Source organism: Mustelus asterias, unplaced genomic scaffold, assembly GCF_964213995.1.
Source record: "Mustelus asterias unplaced genomic scaffold, sMusAst1.hap1.1 HAP1_SCAFFOLD_1756, whole genome shotgun sequence".
NCBI lineage: Eukaryota > Metazoa > Chordata > Chondrichthyes > Carcharhiniformes > Triakidae > Mustelus > Mustelus asterias.
Window position 1 is genome coordinate 55,551 of NW_027591701.1, and position 21,999 is coordinate 77,549.

At 48.6% G+C, this 21,999-nt stretch overlaps 1 protein-coding gene across 1 annotated transcript in view; it reads left to right on the forward strand.

Annotated features, from left to right (window-relative positions):
* Nucleotides 1-21,163, forward strand: part of LOC144488670 (E3 ubiquitin-protein ligase HUWE1-like) — a gene marked incomplete at both ends in the record, with an annotated part of 64,049 nt that extends 42,886 nt beyond the window's left edge. Inside the window, 5 exons of the mRNA XM_078206757.1 lie at nucleotides 115-328; nucleotides 10,841-11,193; nucleotides 13,338-13,533; nucleotides 18,405-18,572; nucleotides 21,018-21,163. Coding sequence (XP_078062883.1) covers nucleotides 115-328; nucleotides 10,841-11,193; nucleotides 13,338-13,533; nucleotides 18,405-18,572; nucleotides 21,018-21,163 — 1,077 coding nt within the window. The remainder of the gene's footprint in view (nucleotides 1-114; nucleotides 329-10,840; nucleotides 11,194-13,337; nucleotides 13,534-18,404; nucleotides 18,573-21,017) is intronic.
* Nucleotides 21,164-21,999: the final 836 nt, after the last annotated feature.

Genomic DNA, 21,999 nt, shown 5'->3' on the forward strand with positions numbered 1-21,999 from the left:
AGGTTGCTGTGACCCACGGACTGTCAGACGTGTTGGTGCCTCGAGCTGCAGGCCTGTGCCCCCTTTGTAATGCCGCTGTAACCCAACACTCTTTCTGACCCTTTTTATACTTAGGTAAATGAAGAGACCGGAAACCGGCGGCCGGTGATGTTGACTTTACAGCGCTTGCCCCGAAAGGAACTCAACTGCAAAAGCAGCAGCTCCCAATTCGTGCAAGACTTGGAAAAAACCCTGGAGGAGGGGAAGGAGCCGGAACCCGAGCCGGAGCCCGAGCCAGAGACCAAACCCAAGGAAGAGAAAGCCAACGGTACGAACCTTCCTCCTTATGGTGAGCCTTGGAGCGTTTCGGTTCCAAGCCAACATCCATTCACTTCAACGCGTTCGGAGATGGTCACTAGTGTTTAATTGATTGAGACAACCAGTTTCCCCAGAAGATTGGGACGAAATGCTCAAATGGTGAAACTCTGATCACTGCCTGAACTGGGTTTATTAAAAGACTGTACGCTACCTTTATTTCAGCAAGGTTTTGAACAAGATCCACACAACTTCCTTATTTTCACCTGAGAAATGTGCACTGATCAAAACTAGGGTTATGATTTGGTGAATGGTTCCCTGTCAGTTTTGCGTGTGGACACCGTATAGAATCTTAATTTGATTCGTTCACATGGGGTGTGGGCATCATTGGCAAGGCCAGCATTTATTGCACATAGTATTCGAGATGTGGTTTCGGCAACGTCCTGCATAACTACACAATGGTGCCTCTTTCAGTCATGTTGACGGAGGGCCTGAACATGGGGATAACCCTACTGCTCCCTCAGTCCTGCACTGGAGTGTCGGCCTCGAGTTTTGTGCTCAAGCCCTAGACTGGGACTTGAACCCAGGCCCTTGTGTTTCAGAAGCGAGGGTGGTACCACCACAGCGGACACCACTCGGTGACTTTTGAGGCCTCATCACTGCGAAGTTGAGTTTGAGGCCAGAGGTGGGAGGTTACCCCCCCCCCCCCCCCCCCGCCCCCCCCTTCTCAAACTATGAGATTTTGGGACTTAACTGGTGAAGGTGGGAGATTTGAACTCTGAATCTCAAGGTTCCCTATCCGTTGGAGTTATGACGAATGACACTTCTAAATTAACACCCTGTTTTGAATTAACAAAGTCCGTTTCGATGTTGCAACTCTGCGCCACCTCATCTTTTATAATTTTATTATATGTATACATGCTGATGCAGAAGAATGAGGGGTGATCTCATTGAAACAACATAGGATTCTTAAGGTGCTTGACAGGGTGAATGCTGACACAATGTTTCCCTTCATGGGAGAGTCTAGGTCCAGAGGGCGTAGTCTCAGGATAAAGGGGTGCCAATTTAAGACTGAGATGAGGATGCCACAGAGAGCTGCATGGGGCAGAGTCCTTGTCTATATTTAAGGCTGAGATTTTTGATCAGTAAGGGAATCAAGGGTACGGGGAAAGGGCGGGAAAGTGGACGTGTTATTGATTGGCAGAGCGGACTTGAGGAGCCAAATGGTTTCTTCACCAGAGGTTGCTAGTCGGGCTCGAGCTAAAACCAAGTTGGCTGCACCTCAGGGAAGCTTGGGACAGAGGTCTGATTGCATTGGGATGTATGTGTAGAACCTTAGAGTCATTGGCGTTTGCAGCATGGAAGTAGGCCCTTCAGTCCAACTTGTTCATGCTGCCCACTTTTTACCATTAAGCTGTTCTTAATTGCCTGTATTTGGCCCATATCTATATCTATCTTACCCATGTAACTGTTCAAATGCTTTTTAAAAGATAAAATTGTACCCGCCTCTACTACCTCTGGCAGCTTGTTCCAGATACTCACCACCCTCTGGATGAAAAAATTACCCTTCTCAACCCTTTTGTAGCTCTCCCCTCTTAAACCTATGCCCTCTAGTTTTAGACTCCCCTACCTTTGGGAAAAGATGTTGACTATCTAGCTTCTCTATGCCCCTCATTATTTAATAGACCTCTATAAGATCACCCCTAAGTCTCCCACACTCCGGGGAAAAAAGTCCCAATCTATCCAGCCTCTCCTTATTACTCAAACCATCAACTCCCAGTAGCATCCTAGTAAATCTTTTCTGCACTCTTTCTAGGTTAATAATATCCTTTCTATAATAGGGTGACCAGAACTGTACACAGTATTCCAAGTGTGGCCTCACCAATGTCTTGTAAAACTTCAAGACGCTCAACTCCTGTATTCAATGTTCTGACCAATGAAACCAAGCATGCTGAAAGCCTTCTTCACCATTCTGTCCACCTGTGACTCCATTTTCAAGGAGCTATGAACCTGTACACCCAGATCTCTTTGTTCTATAACTCTCCCCAACGCCCTACCATTAACTGAGTAAGTCCTGTCCTGGTTTGATCTACCAAAATGCATCACCTCGCATTTATCTAAATTAAACTCCATCTGCCATTCATCAGCCCACTGGCCCAATCGATCAAGATCCAATTGCAATCCTAGATAACCTTCTTCACTGTCCACAGTGCCACGAATCTTGGTGTAACCTGTAAACTTATTAACCAAGCCTCCTAAGTTCTCATCCAAATCATTAATATAAATGACAAATAGCAATGGACCCAGCACTGATCCTTGAGGTACACTGCTGGTCACAGGCCTCCAGTTTGAAAAATAACCCTCTACAACCACCCTGTTTTCTGTTGTTTAGTCAATTTTCTATCCAATTGGCTACCTCACCCAGGATCCTGTGAAATTTAACCGACCATGCGGTACCTTGTCAAAGGCCTTGCTAAAGTCCATGAAGACAACTTTGACAGCACTGCCCTCATCTACCTTCTTGGTTACCCCCTTCAAAAAGCTCAAATCAAATTTGTGAGACATGATTTCCCACTCTCAAAGCCATGTCGACTGCCCCAAATTAGTCTTTGCCTCTCTAAATTCCTGTAGATCCTGTCTCTCAGAATACCTTCTAACAACTTATCCACTACAGACATTAGGCCCACTGGTACATTGTCGGTGCCACGTGATAGCGAGTTGAGGAACAGGGAGAGAGTGCAGTTAAACATGTGCTTGCAGGGATGGTGTAGGAGGGAGGGTTTCAGATACGTGGATAATTGGAACACATTCTGGGGAAGGTGGGACCTGTACAAACAGGACGGGGTGCACCTGAACCAGAGGGGCACCAACATCCTAGGAGGGAAATTTGTTACGGCTCTTCAGGGGGGTTTAAACTAATTTGTCAGGGGAGTGGGAAAAGGAGTTGTAGTCCAGAAGTCAGTGAGGGTGATGAGGTATTGGGGAAGGTATCAGGGTCAAGGGTGGGTACCGGTAGACAGGAAGGTGGGTTGAAGTGTGTCTACTTCAATGCAAGGAGCATCCGGAACAAGGTAGATGAACTTGGGGCGTGGATTGGTACTTGGGACTACGATGTTGTGGCCATTACGGAGATGTGGGTCGAACAAGGACAGGAATGGTTGTTGGACGTTCCGGGGTATAGATGTTTCACTAAGTGTAGGGAAACTGGTAAAAGAGGTGGAGGAGTGGCATTGTTAATCAAGGATAGTTTAACGGCTGCGGAAAGGCACTTCGAGGGGGATCTGCACACTGAGGTAATATGGGCTGAGGTTAGAAATAGGAAAGGAGCAGTCACGTTGTTAGGAGTTTACTATAGGCCCCCAAATAGTAATAGAGATGTGGAGGAAGAAATTGCTAAGCAGATAAGAACATAAGAAATAGGAGCAGGAGTAGGCCATCTAGCCCCTCGAGCCTGCCCCGCCATTCAATAAGATCATGGCTGATCTGACGTGGATCAGTACCACTTACCCGCCTGATCCCCATAACCCTTAATTCCCTTACCGCTCAGGAATCCATCCATCCGCGCTTTAAACATATTCAGCGAGGTAGCCTCCACCACCTCAGTGGGCAGAGAATTCCAGAGATTCACCACCCTCTGGGAGAAGAAGTTCCTCCTCAACTCTGTCTTAAACCGACCCCCCTTTATTTTGAGGCTGTGTCCTCTAGTTTTAACTTCCTTACTAAGTGGAAAGAATCTCTCCGCCTCCACCCTATCCAGCCCCCGCATTATCTTATAAGTCTCCATAAGATCCCCCCTCATCCTTCTAAACTCCAACGAGTACAAACCCAATCTCCTCAGCCTCTCCTCATAATCCAAACCCCTCATCTCCGGTATCAACCTGGTGAACCTTCTCTGCACTATGTGTGGGGGTCACAGGGTAGTTGTCATGGGGGACTTTAACTTTCCAAATATTGATTGGAACCTTTGTAGGTCAAATAGTTCGGATGGGGCAGTTTTTGTGCAGTGTGTGCAGGAGGGTTTCCTGACACAATATGTGGGTAGGCCGACAAGAGGTGAGGCCACATTGGATTTGGTACTGGGAAATGAACCGGGCCAAGTGTTAGATTTGGTTGTGGGAGAGAACTTTGGAGATAGTGACCACAATTCGGTGTCTTTTTTTATTGCAATGGAGAGGGATAGGGCCGTACGGCAGGGCAAGGTTTACAATTGGGGGAGAGGTCATTATGATGCGATTAGGCAAGAATTAGGGGGCATAAGTTGCGAACAGAAACTGTCAGGGAAAGGCACTAATGAAAAGTGGAACTTTTTCAAGGAACAAATACTGGGTGTCCTTGATAGGTATGTCCCTGTCAGGCAGGGAGGAAATGGCCGAGTGAGGGAACCATGGTTCACGAAAGAGGTGGAATGTCTTGTGAAAAGGAAGAGGGAAGCTTATGTAGGGATGAGGAAACAAGGTTCAGATGGCTTGATTGAGGGTTATAAGTTAGCAAGGAATGAGCTGAAAAAGGGGCTTAGGAGAGCTCGGAGGGGACATGAGAAGTCCTTGGCGGGTCAGATCAAGGAAAACCCCAAGGCTTTTTACTCTTATGTGAGGAATAAAAGAATGACCAGGGTGAGGTTAGGGCCGGTCAAGGACAGTAGTGGGAACTTGTGTATGGAGTCAGTAGAGATAGGCGAGGTGATGAATGAATACTTTTCTTCAGTGTTCACCAAGGAGAGGGGCCATGTTTTTGAGGAAGAGAAGGTGTTACAGGCTAATAGGCTGGAGGAAATAGATGTTCGGAGGGAGGATGTCCTGGCAGTTTTGAATAAACTGAAGGTCGATAAGCCCCCTGGGCCTGATTAAATGTATCCTAGGATTCTTTGGGAGGCAAGGGATGAGATTGCAGAGCCTTTGGCTTTGATCTTTGGGTCCTCGCTGTCCACGGGGATGGTGCCAGAGGACTGGAGAATGGCGAATGTTGTTCCTCTGTTTAAGAAAGGGAATAGAAATTACCCTGGTAATTATAGACCGGTTAGTCTTACTTCGGTGGTTGGTAAATTGATGGAAAAGGTCCTTAGGGATGGGATTTACGACCATTTAGAAAGGTGCGGATTAATCCGGGATAGTCAGCACGGATTCGTGACGGGCAAGTCGTGCCTCACAAATTTGATAGAATTTTTTGAGGAGGTAACTAAGTGTGTTGATGAAGGTAGGGCAGTTGATGTCATATACATGGATTTTAGTAAGGCGTTTGATAAGGTCCCCCATGGTCGGCTTATGATGAAAGTGAGGAGGTGTGGGATAGAGGGAAAGTTGGCCGATTGGATAGATAACTGGTTGTCTGATCGAAGACAGAGGGTGGTGGTGGATGGAAAATTTTCGGATTGGAGGCTGGTTGCTAGCGGAGTGCCGCAGGGATCAGTGCTTGGTCCTCTGCTTTTTGTGATTTTTATTAATGACTTAGAGGAGGGGGCTGAAGGGTGGATCAGTAAATTTGCTGATGACACCAAGATTGGTGGAGTAGTGGATGAGGTGGAGGGTTGTTGTAGGCTGCAAAGAGACATAGATAGGATGCAAAGCTGGGCTGAAAAATGGCAAATGGAGTTTAACCCTGATAAATGTGAGGTGATTCATTTTGGTAGGACTAATTTAAATGTGGATTACAGGGTCAAAGGTAGGGTTCTGAAGACTGGAGGAACAGAGAGATCTTGGGGTTCATATCCACAGATCTCTAAAGGTTGCCACTCAAGTGGATAGAGCTGTGAAGAAGGCCTATAGTGTGTTAGCTTTTATTAACAGAGGGTTGGAGTTTAAGAGCCGTGGGGTTATGCTGCAACTGTACAGGACCTTGGTGAGACCACATTTGGAATATTGTGTGCAGTTCTGGTCACCTCACTATAAGAAGGATGTGGAAGCGCTGGAAAGAGTGCAGAGGAGATTTACCAGGATGCTGCCTGGTTTGGAGGGTAGGTCTTATGAGGAAAGGTTGAGGGAGCTAGGGCTGTTCTCTCTGGAGCGGAGGAGGCTGAGGGGAGACTTAATAGAGGTTTATAAAATGATGAAGGGGATAGATAGAGTGAACAAAGAACAGTACAGCCCAGGAAACAGGCCCTTCGGCCCTCCAAGCCTGTGCCGCTCCTTGGTCCAACTAGACCAATCGTTTGTATCCCTCCATTCCCAGGCTGCTCATGTGACTATCCAGGTAAGTCTTAAACGATGTCAGCGTGCCTGCCTCCACCACCCTACTTGGCAGCGCATTCCAGGCCCCCACCACCCTCTGTGTAATAAAACGTCCCTCTGATGTCTGAGTTATACTTCGCCCCTCTCAGCTTGAGCCCGTGACCCCTCGTGATCGTCACCTCCGACCTGGGAAAAAGCTTCCCACTGTTCACCCTATCTATACCCTTCATAATCTTGTATACCTCTATTAGATCTCCCCTCATTCTCCGTCTTTCCAAGGAGAACAACCCCAGTCTACCCAATCTCTCCTCATAGCTAAGACCCTCCGTACCAGGCAACATCCTGGTAAACCTTCTCTGCACTCTCTCCAATGCCTCCACGTCCTTCTGGTAGTGCGGCGACCAGAACTGGACGCAGTACTCCAAATGTGGCCTAACCAGCGTTCTATACAGCTGCATCATCAGACTCCAGCTTTTATACTCTATACCCCGTCCTATAAAGGCAAGCATACCATATGCCTTCTTCACCACCTTCTCCACCTGTGTTGCCACCTTCAAGGATTTGTGGACTAGCACACCTAGGTCCCTCTGTGTTTCTATACTCCTGATGACTCTGCCATTTATTGTATAACTCCTCCCTACATTATTTCTTCCAAAATGCATCACTTCGCATTTATCCGGATTAAACTCAATCTGCCACCTCTCCGCCCAATTTTCCAGCCTATCTATATCCTGCTGCATTGCCCGACAATGCTCTTCGCTATCCGCAATTCCAGCCATCTTCGTGTCATCCGCAAACTTGCTGATTACACCAGTTACACCTTCTTCCAAATCATTTATATATATCACAAATAGCAGAGGTCCCAGTACAGAGCCCTGCGGAACACCACTGGTCGCAGACCTCCAGCCGGAAAAAGACCCTTCGACCACTACCCGTTCAAAGACTATTTCCTCGGGTGGATGGAGCTATTACAAGGGGGCGTAACTATAGGGATCGTGGTGGGAGATACAGGAAGGATATCAGAGGTAGGTTCTTTACGCAGAGAGTGGTTGGGGTGTGGAATGGACTGCCTGCAGTGATAGTGGAGTCAGACACTTTAGGAACATTTAAGCGGTTATTGGATAGGCACATGGAGCACATCAGGATGATAGGGAGTGGGATAGCTTGATCTTGGTTTCAGATAAAGCTTGGCACAACATCGTGGGCCGAAGGGCCTGTTCTGTGCTGTACTGTTCTATGTTCTATGGCCTGTAGTTCCCGGGCTTTTCCCTGCAGCCCTCTTTAAACAAAGGCACATTTGCCACCTTCCAATCTTCAGGCACCTCACCTGTGGCTGTCGATAATTTAAATATCTCTGCTAATTTCCTTCCTAGCCTCCCACAACATGCTGGGATGCATTTCATCAGGTCCCAAGAATTTATCTATCTTGATGTGCTTTAAGACTTCCAGCACCTCCTCTGTAATATGTACACTCCTCAAGGCATCACTATTTATTTCCCCAAGTTCCCTAACATCCATCTCTTTCTCAACAGTAAGTACTGATGAGAAATATTCATTTAGGATCTCACCCATTGTGGATCTGCACATAGATGATCTTGTTGATCCGTAAGATCTGTAAGGGCGGCACGGTAGCACAGTGGTTAGCACTGCTGCTTCACAGCTCCAGGGTCCCGGGTTCGATTCCCGGCTCGGGTCACTGTCTGTGTGGAGTTTGCACATTCTCCTCGTGTCTGTGTGGGTTTCCTCCGGGTGCTCCGGTTTCCTCCCACAGTCCAAAGATGTGCGGGTTAGGTTGATTGGCCAGGTTTAAAAAATTGCCCCTTAGAGTCCTGGGATGCGTAGGTTAGAGGAATTAGTGGGTAAAATATGTGGGGGTAGGGCCTGGGTGGGATTGTGGTCGGTGCAGACTCGATGGGCCGAATGGCCTCCTTCTGCACTGTAGGGTTTCTATGATTTCTATGATTCTATGTAAGAGGCCTAGTTACTCTTTTGCCCTTTATGTATTTGGATTCTTCTTTGCCTTATCTGCCAAAGCAATCTCGTGTCCCCTTTTTGCCCTCCTGGTTTCTCTCTTAACTCTACTCCGACATCCTCTATACTCTTCAAGGGATCCATTTGAACCCAGCTGTCTATGCATGTCAGATGCCTCCTCCTTGACCAGGGCTCAACCTTCTGGGCAGTAAGGTTGTAATTAGCTGGTAGAAATGCTGCCCTTGCCCCACCGACTGGAGGAACATCCATCCTGTGGGGAAATCGGTTCCATCTTCCGGTGTTTCAACTTAATGCCGTGGTTTGCAGGAACCAATTCACAGAATCACAGAAGGATGCCATTCAGCCCATCCCCAAATGTGGGGGGTTTTCACAGTAACTTTATTGCAGTCTTAATGTAAGCCTTACTTGTGACTACTAAATAAACAAACTTTACTGTGCAAATCCCCTAGTCACCACACTCCGGCGCCTGTTCGGGTACAATGAGGGAGAATTTAGCATGGCCAATGCACCCTAACCAGCATGTCTTTCAGACTGGGAGGAAACCGGAGCACCCGGAGGAAACCCACGCAGACACGGGGAGAACGTGCAGACTCCGCACAGACAGTGACCCAAGCCGGGAATTGAACACGATCTTACTGAAAGGGGGAGGTTCAAGGGGCCAATGGCCTCCTCCTCCTCCCACTTCTTGTGTGCATAGCAAAATCCCCCAAACAGCCATGTCCAAATATCTTTTGACTGTTATTAATTGAAGGATAAATAACGGTCCCAGACAACGAGGGCAGCTCCTCTGCTCATCTTCGAAATAGCGCCATGGGATCTGTTAGATCCAGAGGGAAGACCAGGTTTACTGGGTCATCTAAGAGATCAGACCTCTGATGATGAAGTACTCCCAATACAGACAGTGGGTGCATCGGCTGGGATTGGGTGATCACGTCCCTGGAGTGGGACTGAAATCCAACATGTCTGACTCAAAAAATCCATGCAACTTCATTGCAATGTTAATGTAAGCCTACTTGTGACACTAATTATTAAGCTTTAAACTTTCCCTTTTTGATCAAAAATCTGTCCAACTCAGCCTTGAATATATTTAGTGAACCTGTCTCCACTGCTGTCTGAACATAGAAAAGCTACAGCACAAACAGGCCCTTCGTCCCACAAGTTGCGCCAAACATGTCCCTACCTACTAGGCTTATCTATAACCCTCTATCTTACTAACTTCCATGAACTTATCCAAAAGTCTCTTGAAAGACCCTATCGAATCTGCCTCCACCACCACTACCGGCAGCCGATTCCACACGCCCACCACCCTCTGAGTGAAAAACTTACCCCTAACATCTCCTCTGTACCTACTCCCCAGCACCCTAAACATGTGACCTCTTGTGGCAACATTTCAGCCCTGGGTAAAAACCTCTGAGAATCCACTCCATCAATTCCTCTCAACATCTTATATACCTCTATCAGGTCACCTCTCATCCTTCGCCTCTCCAAGGGGAAAAGACCTAGCTCTCTCAACCTATCCTCATAAGGCATGCCACCTAATCCAGGCAACATCCTTGTAAATCTCCTCTGCACCCTTTCTATGGCTTCCACATCCTTTCTGTAATGAGGTGACCAGAACTGGGCTCAGTACTCCAGGTGGGATCTGACCAGGGTCCTATACAGCTGAAGCATTATCTCCCGATTTCTAAACTCAATTCCTGTATTGATGAAGGCCAGTATTCCATACGCCTTCTTAACCACAGCCTCTACCTGCGACGCTGCTTTGAGCGTCCTATGAACCCGGACTCCAAGATCCTTCTGATCTTCCACACTGCCAAGCGTCTTGCCCTTAATGTTATATTCTTTCATCCTATTCGACCTGCCAAAATGAACCACCACACACTTGTCTGGGTTGAAGTCCATCTGCCACTTCTCCGCCCCGTCTTGCATCTTCTCTATGTTTCGTTGCAACTGCTGACATCCCTGCCTCCACTGCTGTCTGGGGGGAGAGAATTCCATAGACTAACCACCCTTCTGAGGGAAGAAATTCCTCATTTCCCTCTTCAATACCATTCTCCTTATTCCTGCCCGCCTGCACCCGGCCACACCTTCAGAATCTGATATGTTTTCGTAAGACCACCTTCCTTTTATCTGAACTCCAATGGGTACAGACCCGACTTGCCCAACCTTTCCCCTTAAGACAAAGCCCCTTTATCCCAGGAATCAGTCAAGTGAACCTTCTCTGTGGCTATACTTCAGACCTCCTTCATTGGTTGTGAAGTGAGAGGATGTTAGGCGTGCTAAATTCCTGTTCTTGTTGAGTGAGAATTTGTGACATCTGAATATTGGGTTTAAGTAGCCCTGCTTTGGGCACTCGTCCTGAATTCTGATATTTTCTTTTATTACCCAAGATGTGGAAGCTGCTCTGGAGTCTGCAGCGGAGAAGGAACCGAGGGAAGAAGTCAAAGCAAACGACATCGTGATCCAGGGACTGTCGGAGGAGCAGATGGCGGTGCTGATCCGGTCGTGTGTCAGCATGATCAGCGTACCGGTGGACCCTGACACATTGCATGCCACGCTGCGTCTCTGCCTGCGCCTGACCCGCGAGCACAAGTGTGCCCTGATGTTTGCGGAGCTTGGCAGCACCCGCATGATCCTGAATCTGACGCAGGGCTCGGGCTTCAACGGCTTCACACCGCTGGTCACACTGCTTTTCCGACATGTGATCGAGGATCCCTGCACGCTCAAACACACCATGGAAAAGGTAAGCCTGTCTGCTGATTATACTGTGTCATTCTTCAGCAGCTTAGTCACTGGAGCTTGTGTGGGAAGGGGCTGAGATTTAGTTCACAAATGGATGCTGGGTGATAGGGATCCAAGGTGCGCTTCCCACCCCCATGTCCCTTCCATCACCAAGACCTCTTGCTTCCCACTTCCGTCACATCACTTGTCTTGTCCCCTCTCCTGCTTCAACCCATCCTTCAGTTGTAACTCTCATCCGTGCCTTTGTGACCACCAGACCTGTCAATCATCGTCCACCCGTCATAAACTTCATCTCATCCCGATCTCTGTTCCCTGCGTATCCAACTCACATCAAGCCCAGGTCACCCATCATGCCTACACTCACTGACCTACATCCCAGTCTGGCAATGGCTCTTTGTTTTAAAATTCAAATCCTTGTCTTCATTCTTCACACACACACGCACACGCACACGCACACACACACACACACACACCCCTGCACCCCAACCGCCTTCAGCCCATAATCCAAACATCTGAGATTCTCTGCGCTCCAGATGTGAGTATAGGAATAGGGATGTTTTCCAGGTATTGTCCTCGGCATTGGTGAGGCCACAGTTGGAGTATCGTGTGCTGTGTTGGTGTCCTTATCAGGGGAATGATGTCCTTGCTATAGAGAGAGTACAGGGAAGGTTTACCAGGCTGATTCCTGGGATGGCAGGTCTGTCATATGAGGAGAGACTAAGTCGGTTAGGATTATATTCACTGGAGTTTAGAAACTTATAAAATTCTAACAGGATTAGACAGGGTAGATTCAGAAAGAATGTTCCTGATGGTGGGGGAGTCCAGAACTAGGGGTCATAGTTTGAGGATAAGGGATAAACCTTTTAGAACTGAGGTGAGGAGAAATTTCTTCACCCAGAGGGTGGTGAATGTGTGGAATTCACTCCCACAGAAAGTAGTTGAGGCCAAAACATTGTGTGATTTCAAGAAGAAATTAATATAGCTCTTGGGGCTAAAGGGATCGAGGGATATGGAGGGGGAAGGGGGGGATCAGGATATTGAATTTGAAGATCAGCCAAGATCATCATGAATGGCAGAGCAGACTCGATGGGCCGAATGGATTACTCCTAGTTTCTAAATTCGACCTGCTGTGCCAATCCAGTCCCCATCACTCCAATGTTTGCTCGCTGTGCCTTCAGCTGCTTGGGGGGCCCTAGGCTCTGGAATTCCCTCTGCCCTTCTCCTCTCAGTCACCCCATCCTCTTCTGCTTGGCACAGGGTGAAGAGCGATGGAAAGAGGACGGCGAGACAAGCAGCTGCCTTTAGGCAGAGTGCAGATGATGATGAAGAAAAGCTCCACGTTAGTTCAGCACGGGTTAAGCTGCAGCTTTTTGAGGCAGTTTGAGTTCAGGACATGAAGAGTGGCGATTTTGCCATTAGCAGGCGGGCAAGGAGTTGCGGGAGTGGAGGTGGGGAATGAGGGTAAGAAAGATGCACAGCAGTCTGGATTTTGAGCTCTTGAGCTGGCAGAGACAGGCTTTAGTGGGACAGCAATGGGGAAGTTTCAAGAGAGGTGGTGGTATAGTGGCATTGTCACTGGACTAGTAATCCAGAGACCCAGGGGAATGCTGTGGGGACTGGGTTCGAATCCCACCACGGCCAATGGTGCAATTTAAAATTCAATGAAAAAAAAATGACCGTGACTACTGAGCACAAAACCATTGTTGTAAAAACCCATCTGATTCACTAATGTCCTTCAGGGGAGAAAATCTGTTCTCACCTGGTCTGGCTGACACGTGATTCGCCCAGCCAGCGATGCCCATGTTTTAACCCTTGTACTTATTGGGGTCCTCCATGACGTGCAGTAATTCTCATACTCTGCCTGTCGATCCCAGGTTAGTAACTTGTGTCGGTATCGCTCCGGTGAGGGCTCTCTGCCATCACTTCCACCACTACTGGGACTTGCAGTGTGCAAGTGAATGTAAATGAAAGTGCAGGAATGCCAGGATCCTGAGAGAAATGAGGGAAGGGGCTGATTTGTGAACTAAATCTCAGCCCCCCCCCCCCCCCGGCCTGGCGCCAATTCCAGGCTTCATGTAATCTTGCACAGGAAAGCTGCGACCATTACATCAGATGATCATCTGCTGCTCTGTCCTCCATCTTCAGGTGGTGCGTTCGGCTGCGACCAGCGGGGCAGGCAGCACAACCTCTGGTGTGGTGTCCGGGAGCCTGGGCTCCAGAGAGATTAACTACATCCTGAGAGTCCTGGGACCAGCCGCTTGCAGGAATCCCGAGATATTCACTGAGGTGGCAAAGAACTGCATAAGGATAGCCCTGCCTGCACCCCGTGGCAACGGGACCGGTAGGTTCATTTAAAATACATTTTTATTGAAGATTTTTCACTTTTTACAAATAATGCAGCAAACCCTCAGAGATTGGTACAGTACAACGTGAGCATTTCTCATCAAATATCTGTACAAAGAGACAGAAAAAAGCCAGCACAATTAGAACCATAGAAAATTACAGCTCAGAAACAGGCCTTTTGGCCCTTCTTGTCTGAGCCGAACCATTTTTTGCCTAGTCCCACTGACCTGCACTTGGACCATATCGCTCCACACCCCTCTCATCCATGAACCCGTCCAAGTTTTTCTTAAATGCATTTACCACTTTATCCGGCAGCTCTTTCCACATTCCCACCACTCTCTGCGTGAAGAAGCCCCCCCCTAATATTCCCTTTAAACTTTTCTCCTTTCACCCTTAGCCCATGCCCTCTGGTTTTTTTCTCACCTAGCCTCAGCGGAAAAAGCCTGCTTGCATTCACTCTATCTATACCCATCAAAATCTTATACACCTCTATCAAATCTCCCCTCAATCTTCTACGCTCCAGGGAATAAAGTCCCAACCTATTCAATCTCTCTCTGTAACTCAGCTTCTCAAGTCCCGGCAACATCCTTGTGAACCTTCTCTGCACTCTTTCAACCTTATTTACATCCTTCCTGTAACTAGGTGACCAAAACTGAACACAATACTCCAAATTCGGCCTCACCAATGCCTTGTATAACCCTACCATAACACTCCAACTTTTATACTCGATACTCCGATTTATAAAGGCCAATGTACCAAAGGCACTCTTTACGACCCTATCCACCTGTGATGTTGCTTTTAGGGAATTCTGTACCTGTATTCCCAGATCCCTCTGTTCAACTGCACTCTTCAGAGTCCTACCATTTACCCTGTACGTTCTACTTTGGTTTGTCCTTCCAAAGTGCAATATCTCACACTTGTCTGCGTTAAATTCCATTTGCCATTTTTCAGCCCATTTTTCTAGTTGGTCCAAATCCCTCTGCAAGCTTTGAAAACCTTCCTCACTGTCCACTACACCTCCAATCTTTGTATCATCAGCAAACTTGCTGATCCAATTGACCACATTATCATCCAGATCATTGATATAGATGACAAACAACAATGGACCCAACACCGATCCCTGTGGCACACCACTAGTCACAGGCCTCCACTCAGAGAAGCAATTCTCCACAACCACTCTCTGGCTTCTTCCATTGAGCCAGTGTCTAATCCAATTTACTACCTCCCCATGTATACCTAGCGACTGAACCTTCCTAACTAACCTCCCATGAGGGACCTTGTCAAAGGCCTTGCTGAAATCCAGGTAGACAACATCCACCGCCTTCCCTTCATCCATTTTCCTGGTAACCTCCTCGAAAAACTCTAATAGATTGGTCAAACATGACCTACCACGCACAAAGCCATGTTGACTCTCCCTAATAAGTCCCTGTCTATCCAAGTATTTGTAGATCCTATCCCTTATCACACCTTCCAATAATTTGCCCACCACCGACGTCAAACTTACTGGCCTATAATTTCCCGGATTTCTTTTGGAACCCTTTTTGAACAACATGAGCCACCCTCCAATCATCCGGCACCTCCCCCGTGAATACTGACATTTTAAATATGTCTGCCAGGGCCCCTGCAAGTTCAACACTAGCTTCCCTCAAGGTCCGTGGGAATACCCTGTCCGGTCCTGGGGATTTATCCACTCTGATTTGCCTCAAGACAGCGAGCACCTCCTCCCCTTTAATCTGTAAAGGTTCCATGACCTCCCTACCAGTTTGCCCTATTTCCGTAGACTCCATACCCGTTTCCTCAGTAAATACGGATACAAAAAAACCATTTAGTATCTCCCCCATCTCTTTTGGTTCCATACACAGTCTACCACTCTGGTCTTCAAGAGGACCAATTTTATCCCTCATTATCCTTTTGCTCCTAACATACCTATAGAAGCTCTTTAGATTTTCCTTCACTCTGTCTGCCAAAGCAACCTCATGTCTTCTTTTAGCCCTCCTGATTTCCCTCTTAAGTAGCTTCTTGCACTTTTTATACTCCTCGAGCATCTGATCTGTTCCTTGCTGCCTGTACATTTCATACAACTCTCTCTTCCTCTTAATCAGTGTTACAATCTCCCTCGAGAACCAAGGTTCCTTATTCCGATTTACTTTGCCTTTAATCCTGACAGGAACATACAAACTCTGCACTCTCAAAATTTCTCCTTTGAAGGCCTCCCACTTTCCATTTACATCCTTACCAGAGAACAGCCTGTGCCAATCCACACTTCCCAGATCCCTTCTCATTTCATCAAATTTGGCCTTTTTCCAGTTCAGAACTTCAACCCGAGGACCAGATCTATCCTTATCCATAATCAGGTTGAAACTAATGGCATTATGATCACTGGATCCAAAGTGTTCCCTCACACTCACATCCATCACCTGCCCTAACTCATTTCCCAATAGGAGATCCAATATCGCATCCTCTCTAGTTGGCACCTCTATATACTGATGTAGAAAATTCTCCTGAACACATTTTACAAACTCTACCCCGTCTAAACCTTTAACAGTATGCGAGTCCCAATCTATATGTGGAAAATTAAAATCCCCTACTATCACAACTTTGTGTTTCTTGCAGTTGTCAGCTATCTCTCCGCTAATTTGCTCCTCCAATTCTCGCTGACTATTGGGTGGTCTATAATACAACCCCATTAATGTGGTCATACCCTTCTTGTTTCTCAGCTTCACCCATAGGGCCTCTGTAGACAAGCTCCCTAATCTATCCTGCCTGAGTACCGCTGTAACATTTTCCCTGACCAACAATGCCACCCCCCCACCTTTTAAGCCTCTGCCTCTATCCCGCCTGAAACATTGGAACCCTGGAACATTGAGCTGCCAGTCCTGCCCCTCCTGTAGCCAAGTTTCACTAATGGCTATAATGTCATATTTCCATGTGTCTATCCACGCCTTCAGCTCATCTGCCTTCCCCACAATACTCCTGGCATTGAAATAGACACACCTCAAAAGATTATTTCCACCACACTCTACCCTTCCATTTGTGATTTTGCTTGAACTAACCTGTCTTTTTACCCCTGCTCCACTATCTGCTCTGGCACTCTGGTTCCCACCCCCCTGCAAATCTAGTTTAAACGCTCCCCAATAACACTAGCAAATCTCCCTGCAAGTATATTGGTCCCCTTGTAGTTTAGGTGTAACCCGTCTCTCTTGTACAGGTCCCACCTGCCCCAGAAGAGGTCCCAATGATCCAAGAATTGGAAACCCTGCCCCCTGCACCATTGATTTGGATTATTCACTATACTCAGCACCTCACATTGTACAGATAATGAAAAGATGCATCAGAGAAAGGGGGGCTTTCAAGATAACAGAAAAAGGCCAGAAATATTTTTTACGTTTATTAGTGTCACAAGTAGGCTTACATTAACACTGCAATGAAGTTACTGTGAAAATCCCCTCGTGGCCACACTCCGGCGCCTGTTCGGGTACACTGAGGGAGAATTTAACACGGCCAATGCGCCTAACCAGCACATCTTTCAGACTGTGGGAGGAAACCGGAGGAAACCCACGCAGACATGGGGAGAACATGCAGACTCCGCACGGTCACCCAAGCTGGGAATCAAACCCGGGTCCCTGGTGCTGTGAGGCAGCAGTGCTAACCACTGTGCCACTGTAAATGGCATAGTGGTGCACACCCAAGCTTACAGGATACTGGCAACAGAACTGCATAACCTATGGAAAACCTTATAGGATTAGGTCAGACAATGCAGAGCCAAGAACCTTAAGATAAGGGTCCCATACTTACGGAATCTATCCAGTTTAGCTCGGAGTGAACTGGTCTGGCATTGCATTGGGATACAGTCCATAATTTTATGCCCATTCTGAACTGAAGGAGACTTATCACTGATCCGTGAATATGGAATATTTTTCTGTTCTACAAATGTCAGGATATTGTACAGCCTTTTGAAATTTCCCCATGGTATTCAAAGATGTGTAGGTGAGGTAGAATAGCCACAACAGAAAATGCATGGGATTAAGGGGGATAGAGCGGAGGGAAGTGTCTGGGTGGGATAAAAGCAAATTGCTGCGGATGTTGAAATCTGAAACCAAAAGGGAAAATGCTGGAAAATCTCAGCAGGCCTGGCAGCATCTGGAAGGAGAGAGGAGAGAGCTGACGTTTTGAGTCCAGATGACCCTTTGTCAAAGCTAAAAGGCAGAGAAAGTGGTAGATATTTATACTGCAGGGGGAGGGAATGAAAGATGAGTCATAGCCACAGAAACCAGGGGAAAGGCTGCTAATGGCAGCCCATAGAGAGAATAGAAGGTGTGAATGGCCAAATGGCAGAGAAGCTGAAATCAGAGGGTAAACTGTGACAGATGGAGATGTGGGGGGAGGTGGGTTTATTTTCCACTCACTACCAAGCTGATTGATCGATGGTCACCATGAACCTACCATTGATTGTTGTAAAGAGCTTCACTAATACCCTGTAGTGAAGGAAATCTGCCGCTCTGAACCTGTCTGACTGTTATGCATGACTCCAGACTTTCTCAGCAATGTGGGTAGACTCGTAACTGTGCCTCTGAAATGGCCCTTGAGAGAGACGCCTCTCAGCTGACGGGTGATTCGACGGGAGTAGCAAATGATGACCTTGGCAGCAACACCCATACTCTATGAAAGAATCCATTTTTAAAACAGTCCGTTTTGATTGATTCAGCAAAGTAAGTTCTGCAGAAACTGTGTGCGCCTGATCTTAGATTTCTGGGCACTCAGCGAATCAAGGCACATGGACGGAGGGTGGGGAAGTGAGGCTGGTCCAGGTATGTTCTCTAATCTCTGGCCCTTTCTGTAAAAGTGTTTGTTTGTTCTTTGATCCTTCAGCCTCTGACGATGAATTTGAGAATTTGCGCATTAAGGGCCCCAATGCTGTGCAGCTGGTCAAAACGACACCAGTGAAGTCGTCGCCACTTCCCACCATTCCTGACACCATCAAGGAAGTTATCTACGACATGTTGAATGCACTGTCAGCGTATCATGCTCCCGATGAGGGTAAGTCTTGTTGTGTCATTGTTGAAATCAAAATGGTTTTTGAGCCCAAGATTAGCCAGGCAGGAGGCTCCTGACTACATTGCGAGCTGATTTGTGGAAGTTTTAGGTCAGGGCTGCCCTGCTTGTAGCTGGAGAGAATAAAGGGCTTGCGTGCAGTTAGTAAATCAGAAAAGCAGCAGAGGCTGTCTCCCGCACTTGGCAAGATAAAACTGTGTGAATGGGACAGCTTTAGTTGAAGAATCCAGTGGCATCCATTGGTGGTTGTGAGACTGATCTTTGGCTGTGGGCATGGTTGGTCTTAGTGTAGCTGCCACTGACACCCTGGGCACTGTACAGTTCCTGGTCACTTGTCTGGCTCTGGCCTCCTGCACAGTGACTGCAGCTTTTGGCTGCCTGCTTTGAAAAAAACATTCTGTCGAAGCCCAAGTGCCCACTGTATGTTTGAAGCTGATGTAAGCGCTGTTAGGTTGGTGGTTGGGTCGCACTGCAGGGTCACCGCATTTCAGTGAATGATAACCTAGTTGTCACTTGACACCTGATGACCACTGGGGCATCTGCGAGAAGCTAATATGTGCAGAACTACAGCGTGCTGTTGCTGTCACGTGGGGATCCACAGCTGCCATTTCTTTTAATGCCCACAAACAGCAGCCAGGTGAATGACTACTTGCAGGGATATTGGCCAAGGTATCGGGGGAATTAGCTGCTTCATCCTCTTCAAGTGGTTCTCTGACATCTAACTGCATTGGGTTTGGAGCACAATGTGGCACTCGCTGCAGTGTGCAGTGCTCCCTTGCTGCTGCAGTGTGCAGCGCTCCCTTGCTGCTGCAGTGTGCAGCGCTCCCTTGCTGCTGCAGTGTGCAGCGCTCCCTTGCTGCTGCAGTGTGCAGCGCTCCCTTGCTGCTGCAGTGTGCAGCGCTCCCTTGCTGCTGCAGTGTGCAGCGCTCCCTTGCTGCTGCAGTGTGCAGTGCTCCCTTGCTGCTGCAGTGTGCAGCGCTCCCTTGCTGCTGCAGTGTGCAGCGCTCCCTTGCTGCTGCAGTGTGCAGCGCTCCCTTGCTGTTGCAGTGTGCAGCGCTCCCTTGCTGCTGCAGTGTGCAGCGCTCCCTTGCTGCTGCAGTGTGCAGCGCTCCCTTGCTGCTGCAGTGTGCAGCGCTCCCTTGCTGCTGCAGTGTGCAGCGCTCCCTTGCTGCTGCAGTGTGCAGCGCTCCCTTGCTGCTGCAGTGTGCAGCGCTCCCTTGCTGCTGCAGTGTGCAGCGCTCCCTTGCTGCTGCAGTGTGCAGCGCTCCCTTGCTGCTGCAGTGTGCAGCGCTCCCTTGCTGCTGCAGTGTGCAGCGCTCCCTTGCTGCTGCAGTGTGCAGCGCTCCCTTGCTGCTGCAGTGTGCAGCGCTCCCTTGCTGCTGCAGTGTGCAGCGCTCCCTTGCTGCTGCAGTGTGCAGCGCTCCCTTGCTGCTGCAGTGTGCAGCGCTCCCTTGCTGCTGCAGTGTGCAGCGCTCCCTCGCTGCTGCAGTGTGCAGCGCTCCCTCGCTGCTGCAGTGTGCAGCGCTCCCTCGCTGCTGCAGTGTGCAGCGCTCCCTCGCTGCTGCAGTGTGCAGCGCTCCCTCGCTGCTGCAGTGTGCAGCGCTCCCTCGCTGCTGCAGTGTGCAGCGCTCCCTCGCTGCTGCAGTGTGCAGCGCTCCCTCGCTGCTGCAGTGTGCAGCGCTCCCTCGCTGCTGCAGTGTGCAGCGCTCCCTCGCTGCTGCAGTGTGCAGCGCTCCCTCGCTGCTGCAGGGGGCAGCGCTCCCTCGCTGCTGCAGGGGGCAGCGCTCCCTCGCTGCTGCAGTGTGCAGCGCTCCCTCGCTGCAGCAGGGGGCAGCGCTCCCTCGCTGCTGCACTGAACCATCTGGGTGAAAACTCCTTTCATATCAGAGCTGTTGGCTTTTTATTTAACTTGACTTTCTGTTGCAGAAGGTTATCTTAGTGCAAGCTAGCAAAGAATCAGCCAGTGTGGCCAGGTATTTCCTTTGCATTCACAGGTTGAGGTTGTTGCTGGCAGAGTCAGCATTTACTGTCAATCCCTATTTTCCCTTGAAATGGGTGGTGGACACCACTTGGGCCACTGCCTGCAATGTTGCAAAGGCACTGGCACGGGCACCGCTTAATCAGCATGATGTATGGTTTTGATCCAACAATAGTAATGGAACACGCAGAAATGGGCTGTGAGAGATTCAATGTCCGAACGCACGCCCACTGCCCCTGTCTTTTTCTGTAGTGGAGGTTGCAGTTTTGGGAGCTGCCAGCTGGGTCTCCCACACATGTACGAACCTGGCCTGACTCCGATTAACTTCTGCGTTGAGATGTGATCCACCCTTTTCAGAGCAGTGCGGTTGTTGTCAGGCAAGTTGTCTTAGAAACAGTAGCCATTTGGATTTACTGAGTGCCTTTTCTCTCTCCCCTTGCCACTGAGTGCAGCCGAGAAGGTTGAAGTGAAGCTGGTGAGTGTGAATCAGGAACTGAGCCAGTTGCTGCAGGATGTGGGAGACGACATGTACCAACAGTACCGCTCGCTGACACGGCAGGGCAGTGACTTCGATTCACAGCAGAGCTTCACCATCAATGTGAGTAACCCTGCAGCTGCGGATTGTCACGTGGCGGGAAATAGGAAGCACACCAAATCTGAGGGAGAGCAATGCACAACACACTGACTTCCACATGATAAGGATTGGCATAGGCATTGAAGATTAACCAGGGTATGACACTAACGACAGGGTGGAAACCTATTGGTTGCAAGTCAATGATTGTATAACACTGGGGTACAGTACTGGTGGGGACGGGTCTGTCACTGTATAACACTGGGATACAGTACTGGTGGGGACGGGTCTGTCGCTGTACAACACTGGGGTACAGTACTGGTGGGGACGGGTCTGTCACTGTATAACACTGGGGTACAGTAATGGTGGGGACGGGTCTGTCACTGTATAACACTGGGGTACAGTACTGGTGGGGATGGGTCTGTCACTGTATAACACTGGGGTACAGTACTGGTAGGGACGGGTCTGTCACTGTATAACACTGGGGTACAGTACTGGTGGGGACGGGTCTGTCACTGTATAACACTGGGGTACAGTACTGGTGGGGACGGGTCTGTCACTGCATAACACTGGGGTACAGTACTGGTGGGGACGGGTCTGTCACTGTATAACACTGGGGTACAGTACTGGTGGGGATGGGTGTATCGCTGTATAACACTGGGGTACAGTACTGATGGGGACGGGTGTGTCGCTGTATAACACTGGGGTACAGTACAGGTGGGGACGGGTCTGTGGCAGGGTTTGCTTTCTTCGTGTATTTCACAGTTTGTTTATGAAGGCGGAAGATCCAAATTGTGAACTTTGTAGATACCTGTGCGATTTGAGACGTTCTAATTCTCACGTCGTAAATTGCAGACGCAGGT